The sequence below is a fragment of the Sinocyclocheilus anshuiensis genome, unplaced genomic scaffold (genome assembly GCF_001515605.1).
Source record: "Sinocyclocheilus anshuiensis isolate Anshui unplaced genomic scaffold, SAMN03320099.WGS_v1.1 scaffold708, whole genome shotgun sequence".
Classification (NCBI taxonomy): domain Eukaryota; kingdom Metazoa; phylum Chordata; class Actinopteri; order Cypriniformes; family Cyprinidae; genus Sinocyclocheilus; species Sinocyclocheilus anshuiensis.
Genome location: NW_015555881.1, coordinates 2484139 through 2493081, shown reverse-complemented (window position 1 = coordinate 2493081; position 8943 = coordinate 2484139). Strand labels below are relative to the sequence as shown.

At 35.3% G+C, this 8943-nt stretch overlaps 1 protein-coding gene across 1 annotated transcript; it reads right to left on the bottom strand.

The window, feature by feature from the left end:
- Window positions 1-819: 819 nt before the first annotated feature.
- LOC107675730 (histone-lysine N-methyltransferase, H3 lysine-79 specific-like) lies at window positions 820-5390 on the bottom strand. The gene is made up of 3 exons (XM_016470142.1): window positions 5347-5390; window positions 3747-4620; window positions 820-1077 (listed from the first exon to the last, which is right to left on the bottom strand). Exons 2-3 carry the CDS (start codon window positions 4375-4377, stop codon window positions 1031-1033), a joined length of 678 nt encoding a protein of 225 aa, XP_016325628.1. The 5' UTR covers window positions 4378-4620; window positions 5347-5390; the 3' UTR covers window positions 820-1030.
- Between the last annotated feature and the right edge of the window lie 3553 nt (window positions 5391-8943).

The following is an 8943-nucleotide window of genomic DNA, read 5'->3' as shown; positions in this document are numbered from 1 at the left end:
TTTCAGTTTTGATGCAAACAAGATCTTCTCCGCATTGATGTTCACTTTTTCCGCAATATTTTGAATGAACAACGCAGCAGCGCCGCATCCAGTGGGTTCAACTGGATAGGCTAACAAAAACATTATAATGCAACGAAACTTACATTGTCATCGCATCTCGTGCGCCACTGATAAAGCTGCCTGACGCACACCTAAAATGTGGATTTTTATTTTAAATTCGACGAATATTCGAAATTCGAATTTTTTTTTACAGCCCTACTACCCATAATGCATTTCACTCTGAACTAACTGTTACAGCCGTATAGTGATCTTCAGCGTCTCCCGCAACACTGTCATTGATATGACTGCAATAAGTGTGTGCTTCTGACGCAGCGTGCAGCTGAAATCAACCACACACTCCTCACAATGAAAACATCGACCTTAGAAATAACGAATGTGAACACTGGGATAATCGTCGATGTATATGGCAAACCCCCGTTGAAATGCATACACAAAAATGCTTATTTCATTTAACCTGTTTCATGTCCGTTACTATCGGCGTGTCCTCAGAGTGATTACAAATGCTCTAAACTGCGTTTTACTCCAGCTGTATAAACACAGATGCTAAATGCTGCTGCTAATATGCTTAATACTCGCATAATACTCGCATTATTCAATTAGGCAGACCATGCAATACACACAGCGATATGGATTAGAAGAGCATTCACTTATCTTAGATGTTGATTTCGCTGTTCTGAAGCAAGCTGCACTGCTACGGCAAGCACTAGTCATATATTTGAATGTTGAGCAGCGAGCTCATTGGCTGCCGATACAGGAGAGAACCAATCAGCTGTGCCATGTGATAATGATGTCATTAGGTCAGATTGAGTTAGACCTATTGGACTGCGCCATTTAGAGTTTCATGCTAGAACTCTGTATTTCACATTTTACATTTAGCTAGCAGATGATTTCATTCAAAGCAACTCAATTGAATCAATTGATCAGCTGTATTCGACCTTCACTGGAAAACTGGAACATCCTTCAACTCGCTTCAATTTCCATTCAGATAGGTTGGAGATTTGTTCTCACTTTCAGACACTAATGAAAACAGACAGACAGACAGACAATTTAAGTGTCATATCTTAAGGTTAGCTTGTCTTTTATCAGGAACAAATTAAAAAAACATTAGTTTAAAGAAACATTAAGTTTAAAGGGGTCATGAACTGCCTTTGTTTTTTATTTTGTTCTGTTCTCTGAGGTCTACTTATAATGTTATCAATATTGTTATATAAAAAAACATCATAATTCAGAAGTAATACGCTATTTTCTTTCTTGTTTTGATGCCCTCATCAGAACGCTCTGTTTGAAGAGGCGTGGCAGACTCGGAAGTAAACGTCACTGCTGTGATTGGCTAACAGTTGAGTATGTTTGACAACTACATCCTTCATAGATGGACACTGCTTGTGATTTAGATTAAAAAACGCATGAATACTCATATCAACGATCTGTAATAACAGAAAAAGCAATAGTGAGCAGGTAATGAAAACAGTTCCTCACACTTGTGTGGGGCGACATCGGATCCAATATAGTCGCACAGCGTCGTCTTTTAGTTTCAATCTTTCTGAAAATCCTGCGTCAAATTGTGCTTTGTTTGTAAACGAATCCGCGGTGAAATAAAGTGAACAAAGGACCGAGTTCTTACTGACGCGGTCTGGGTCTTCATTAAAAATAAAGTTCATCCACTCTTTCCTAATGTTGGGATGCAAAGACTGTTTTTCCACAACTTGGCTCTGCACAGCGTCTTGTTGTGTTCAGAGCATCTTTATCATTTGATTTCAGCGTAATCCTGCGTTCGCTTCTCTTGTTATTTACACACTACATGCACAATTCGGTGGGCGGGGCTAAAAAGGCAGTGATGTAGAAGCAGGCGTTGATCTTCTTCTGCGGAGGCGGAGTTTAGCCACACTATTACATCATAGATAGAACAGGGGTCTCCAACACGTAGCTAGCCAAAACTTACTTTTTTTATTCAATCAGAGTGCGCTAATATAAACAGGTGTCCAACCCCTCCAATGCAAATAAATTATTTGTTCTGAGATATCGGCCGCGAGGTACATTTAATTATCCCGTTTAGTATTTTACTTATCAATTAATTTGAAAAAAACTTGTGGTAAATACTGCTCAGTGTTAGCAAAGTTAGTAAGAGTCCCACGCAGGCACAACACGCAGATTAGGTTTTGTGTGAAAACATGACTCAAAGCAGACTGTTGAGAGAAATTATTTGAAAGAATGTATGATTGAATTAATTGTATGAATGCATAAGGAGGAACCAGCTGTCTTCAGAAAAGTTTCAACAGCATTTTCTTCTCATCTTCCTACCTTGTAATGCGCAATAACGCAGTACTTATAAGTGCAACGAAACCACTCTATTTCAGCTGTTATGCACCACCTGCTGTCAAACAGTGGATTTATAATTTTATAATTATCTGAAGTGTTGAGATTTTTAGAAAGCATATTAGCTGATGTAGAACTGTTTATGGAGCAGATAAAATATAATTGATCATTCTGACTAATCCTTTTATATATAAAAAATATTTAAAGGCTGAAATGTGAGGTTTATCATTTTATGAAAACTTTTTTTCTTTTGGTCAAAACTTTTTTTGAACACATTTTAGATGTCAGCAGAACATGTTATGAATATTTTTTGTTCGTTTAAAAACTGGCCATCATTTTTAATGTTTTTATTTCAATGTTTATGCAAACAAAAAGTGCATAGTGCAGCTACTTTTGTTGGTTTTCGACATAAAACTTGATGAAATGATTTCAGTGTGTGTATCAGTACTTTTTGAACATTTTTTAACAAGTTATGTATAACACTTAAACTGATACATTATTTAAGAAAGTTAAGTATTATATAACATGGGTAGCTCTCAGCCACTTTCATTTTTAAAAAGTAGCTCTCGAATGAAAAAGTTTGGAGACCCCTGGAGTAGAACATTCCACAAGCTGTCATTTTGGCAGACTGTCTTCCATATAAGCTGTTTTTAGACTAACGAGATAGTTCTGAGTTCTGAAACTTTTAGGATGTTTTTATATTACAATGTCAATGACCTCTTACATGTCAAAAGATCAAAGGAATTTTGGTTTCTCAGTATATGACCCCTTTAAATGTAATGTTACATTATTGTGTTACTATTACTTTGCATTCAAATGTGTATATAGCACCGTAAAGTGTTTACAATGACTCTTTTGTCATTAGATGACATTATTAGTATAGATTTGAAAGCAAATTGGATCAACAAAGAGGAAAAACCTCACTATTTCACTCAAAGCATGCATTGCATATGTCTATGTAACAGCGCTGTGGTAACGAGAAGATGAATGTGTACTGAATGTGTGCTACTTATTTATTAAATTACAGTATTAGGTATTATAGTGTAAGTTTAAAATAGGGGAACATGTTACTTTACATGTTACTTCAAAAATATCAATCTGATGATGTAATGTACAGTATGTTACTCCCAACAATGAGTAACAATATACAGTAGATCTTTTGTAAGTCTACTTGAGATGTAGTCATCATTATGCATCATGAGTAATGATTTGATAAAACTGTTCATTATCTTATCTTAGGAAGTCCAGTGTGTGGTCTGACCTCAAAATGAATGTCAAGTTTGGTGTATCAGATGAAATTATAATTATTTCATGATCTTCTATCATCACATGCATGCATCAATCAAACTGTGCATAAATAACATAATTCTTACTGTTAGGATGGTCTAACTCATTGCTGCTAGTTCGCACAGGTTTCATTCCTTCAGGCCTTCTATCCAGTTCGCTCTCTCTTTTATCCAGTTCAGTTTCTCTTCTCTCCATTTCGCTCGCTCTTTTATCCAGTTCTCTCTCTCTTCTATCCAGTTCTCTCTCTCTTCTATCCAGTTCCATCTCTTTTCTCTCCATTTCGCTCTCTATTCTATCCAGTTCACTCTCTCTAATATACAGTTCCATGTCTTTTCTCTCCATTTCTATCTCTCTAATATCTGGTTCCATCTCTCTTTTCTTCAGTTCTATCTCTCTTCCATCCAGTTCCATTTCTTCTCTGTTTCTTATATACAGCTTATATTGCCTTACATGCAGGTCCATCAGTCTTTTATCCAGTTCAGTCTGTCTTCTCTCCGCTCTTTTCTCAATTTCTCTCTGTCTAATATCCATTTCCATCCCTCTTCTATTCAGTTCCACATGCATGTCCATCGCTCTTCTATCCAGTTCCATTGCTCTTTTCTCCAGTTCTCTCTCTTTAATATAGGGTTCAATCACTCTTTTCTCTGGTTGTCTCACTCTAATATCTGGATCCATCGCTGTTTTCTCCTGTTCTGTCTCTTTAATATCTTGTTCCATCTCTCTTGTAAACCAGCACCAAACAGTTCTCTACAGGTCCATCAGTCTTTTATCCAGTTCTGTTTCTCTTTGCTTCAGTTCTTTCTCCCTTCTCTCCAGGTCTCCCTCTCTCATATCTGGATCCATTGCACTTTTATCCAGTTCCATCGCTCTTCTATCCAGTTCCATGGCTGTTTTGTTCAGTTCTCTCTCTTTTCTCTCCAGCTCCCTCTTTCTTGCCTCAGATAGAGCACTTGTATGCGACTGTATGATGCGACATTAAAATGGTATTTTTACAAGATTTTTTATACTTTGCTTCTCACAGATTCACTTCAAAGTATATATTCATCTCTGTGTGCTCACGGGAATAGACATTATTGTCACTGAACCCGTGACCTAGTGTAATGCCCTATTTGAGCTGAAGGAATGCAAATATATTTCCAAAGCTAGAGAGATGATAATGATTCACATTATCATCTCTCTAGCTTTGGAAATATATAGCTTCATTTTTTATATCTTCTAATTCTGTCCATTTTTTTCTCAGTTTATTATTTTCCTCACATTCAGCATCAAAATCTTAAATGTTTTAGCTTCTCTGAAAAAGTCCAAATGTTTTGTGAAAAAGAAGTTCTATTTGTAAGTCACATTGGATCAAAGCATCTGCTATGAACAAATGCAAATAAGTAAAACAGCAGAATAACTGTATCACAACCTTTTATTTATTATTATAAACAACTGCATCCTCTATGAATGTGAATTACTTATGGAGGTCATAAAGCTGAATATGGTAAACTGTATCAAAATTATTATAAATTTAAAGGGATAGTTCACCTTCTGTTGCTGGTCCCCATTGACTTGCATAGTGTTTTTTTTCCATGGAAGTCAGTGGGGACCAGCAACAGAAGGTGAACTATCCATTTAATTATTGTAAATAATATAACATTATTACATTAATATATAATTAGAATTACTATAAATAATATGACTCACCTCTGACGCCCCCATTTTCTCCTGCAAGTAAAAATACAGTCATGTCACAATGATCAATGATTTTTGCCTGAAATGACAAGAGTTCAGTTGAGCAGGATAATCATAACAATAAAACAACCTTAGTTTTTTTGTATTACAAGTTTTCTAAAAGGTCATGTTTAGCTATGCAAATTAGATATAACCCTATTAAATATGCACTAATTTGCATACATTTCCAGAATTTATCTGAACATTGGATAAAGCCAGGTTCAAAATTCTTGTTTCATTTTGTTCATATGAGTTAAAGATTTTTACAAAGGAGATTTGGGATATTTTTCTTTTTGTCAATCCATAAATCAGAATATATATATATATATATATATATATGTATATATGTGTATGTGTGTGTGTGTGTGTGTGTGTGTGTGTGTATCACCATGTTTTTAGGAATAAAATCTCATATAAATCACATATAAATTAGTGTGAATGATATATGTAAAAAACTAATGGCCTTTAAAGATATGAAGTGAAACTGAAATCTACAGGTGCACATCGACAATAGTGCTAGTCTGAAACAGCACTTTATTAAAAACCAAATTGCCAAAATCTCATAATCCCTTTAACTGTCACCCGTCCCCTCTGTGGGACGCCTAAGTTTACTTCACTATATTACAATTAAATCCTAATCTAATCATGACAAACTATATATAATTGGAAAGGTCTAAGACTCCTAAATATATATTTTACCAATGTTTTTGTTACAAATTATGTAGGAAAAGTAATAGATTAATTTATGACAAGAGTGCACCTCAAAAATCTACATCATAACAGGAGTTCTGACCTTTGTCAAAAAAAGTCTTCTTTGTTGCCTTTTTCTCTATCACACTTTAGAAATCATCAGAAATTATATATCAATTGAAAGCTTTAAAACTCAAAATTCATCCTTTGAAACCCATTTTAAAATCAAACATTGCATTGCCATGAAAATGGTACATCGATATCATGTTACAAAATGTTTTCGTTCATGAATTATAAAAAAATAAGTTTGGATCGTGCACTTTCACGTCTATGTTCAAAAATGTGAGTGACAGTTAAAGGGTTAAAGATATGAAGTGAAACTGAAATCTACAGGTGCACATCGACAATAGTGCTAGTCTGAAACAGCACTTTATTAAAAACCAAATTGCCAAAATCTCATAATTGACTAATGCATTAAAAAAACAACAACAATGTTTTAGCCTGCAATGTCTTACCTTAATTATAATGATTAAAACACATTATTTGGCCTTGCTAATTTGATGCTGTCTCTGTTTTTATGTTTCCTATGCTCATGAATGACTTAGCAATTCTTTCTCTATAATTCAAAACTCTGACTCATGCAAAATCTGGCAACACTGCGCTTTCTGTGACAAAATCAACAAAAGAATCAAGTATCAACAAAAACGGTTATTTAGGGAATATATCCCATATATATATATATGTGAAACAGCGTACACGGCCATAACAACCCCAAAGCAAACATCAGCATCCTTTTTTATATCGAAAGTGAAAGGAAAAGCTGTTCTTGCCTGTTAGTTTGTGAATCACACCAGGATCCGGAGCAGCAGTCTGGATCTATGTAATGTAGGCTAATGTTCATTCTATTTTAACCACACACAGTCTAAGTTATGTGTGTGTTCAAGGCCTATCAGTCTGCACTGCGACGGTGCTGAATTTCACTGCGGGTCAAGACAGCCGCACTTCAGAAAAACACGGTCAAACCAGCCGGTAGTGAAATTACTGTAATTATAGTAATACACGCGCACCATAATTTCACTCGTGGCTGGCTTGACCGTGTTTTTCTGAAGTGCGGCTGGCTTGACCGCAGTGTTTGTGATGCCCTTCCATTTTCATTTATTTTTATTTATTATTATGTAGTTATTGCATGCTCATGTGAGTATAAATAAAATAGCACAGTCACAGGGATCTTTCCTTTTATGTTACACAGAAGTCATAAGGGTTTGGAACAGCTTTAGGCTGAGTAACTATATGGTGCTTTCACTAGATGGTGATATTAGACCATATAACTGTACTTGATATTTACCCTCCCAGCTTTTATCACAGGTATTTCACACACTGACTACAAAATTATACTCAACCTGCAGGTACATCACTAGATTAGTTACATTAACACTATTATTTGACATTGTCACTCTATAGATGAGCAGCCTACAAGTGTGCTGATCCAATGAACAGAAGTCATTTGAAAGAAAGAGCTACTCATAGTATTTAAAATAAAACACTAGGCCTACTATCCAATATTGCCATTCAAAAGTATAAAAAACAAGATTTTTTTTAATGTAAACAGGCTTTCAAAATAAATGAAGAACAAATACCCAGATATTTATCATTCTTCATCATTCCTTGCCATCTCAACACTATTATTAGCATTAATAAGCATTAATTCATTAATGCTGCTAAATATCTAAAAGTGTGTAAAGATCTGCCAGTAGGCTACTTTATTATTTTGGGGGAAAGTTAATGTAACACCTTGGAAACACATTTTTTGTCAGGCTTATAATATCTTGCATTATTGATTAAAGTCAATTCTTCAATTTAAACTATTCGCAAGCTGTAAGTGAAACAAATCATAGATTTCTTACAACTGGGCGGATCTGATTTCATGCTGTCCTGTCTCACACATTTAAAGTCATCCTGTTGTGATTCAATGATATTCCATCTATGCTTCTCCATCTTTTTCCTCATTGTGCTCAGATGCTATAATAAAAATTACGCATATCAGCTGTTTTATGAAGGGTCTAACAGGAAATTTGCATATTCAATTCTAGCCCAATTTAATTGGCACTTTTAATAGGACTAACTACTGAGTTAAAATATCTATATAGTTCTATAATCTTACTTTGTGTAGTTGTAAAGATGTGAAAACATCAGGGGAATGATGCTCATGTTTTGATCCGCTGGACTGGGAGTTCTCTCTCTGGCCTCAACTAACTTCTCTCGTTTCTCTCGTTCTCTCATGCAAATGTTGTTCTATGGACTGCAGTTGCTATTTTGTTTGCATTAGGCCACTCTCCGACTTTTTTCTTTTTGTTTCTTGAGTAAAAGTTATTAATGTCATTCAAGTCTTATTTTGGACCTGTGCATCACATCTTTTTGAAGTTGACTGTTTTCGTCTTCAGAGACAATTGTTTCACTTTTCAGCATTCAAATCCTCCCTTAAAGGGGTCATAGGATGCCCATTTTCCACAAGTTGATATGATTATGATTCTTTAGGGTCTTAATGAAAAGACTGTAACATTGTTTGGTTAAAAGTTCTCAATGGTAGTGTATAACTACACCTTTTTTACCCTGTCAAAAACAGCTCTTTTCAGATCAAGCCGTTTTTGTCATTTTCCTTTAAATGTTAATGAGCTCTGCTGACCCCGCCCCTCTCTTCCACTGCTTACTTTAGCCGCATTCATCATGAAACTAGCTAATTAGCACATTATTAGGAAAGGCGATTTGCAAAGATTCATTACAAAACATTACACTCACTTCTTCTGTAGGTGAAGCTGGATCACGAATGATTCGCGTGAACATAGACGCATTTATGTAGATCGGGGGCGCATTCCCTTCAGA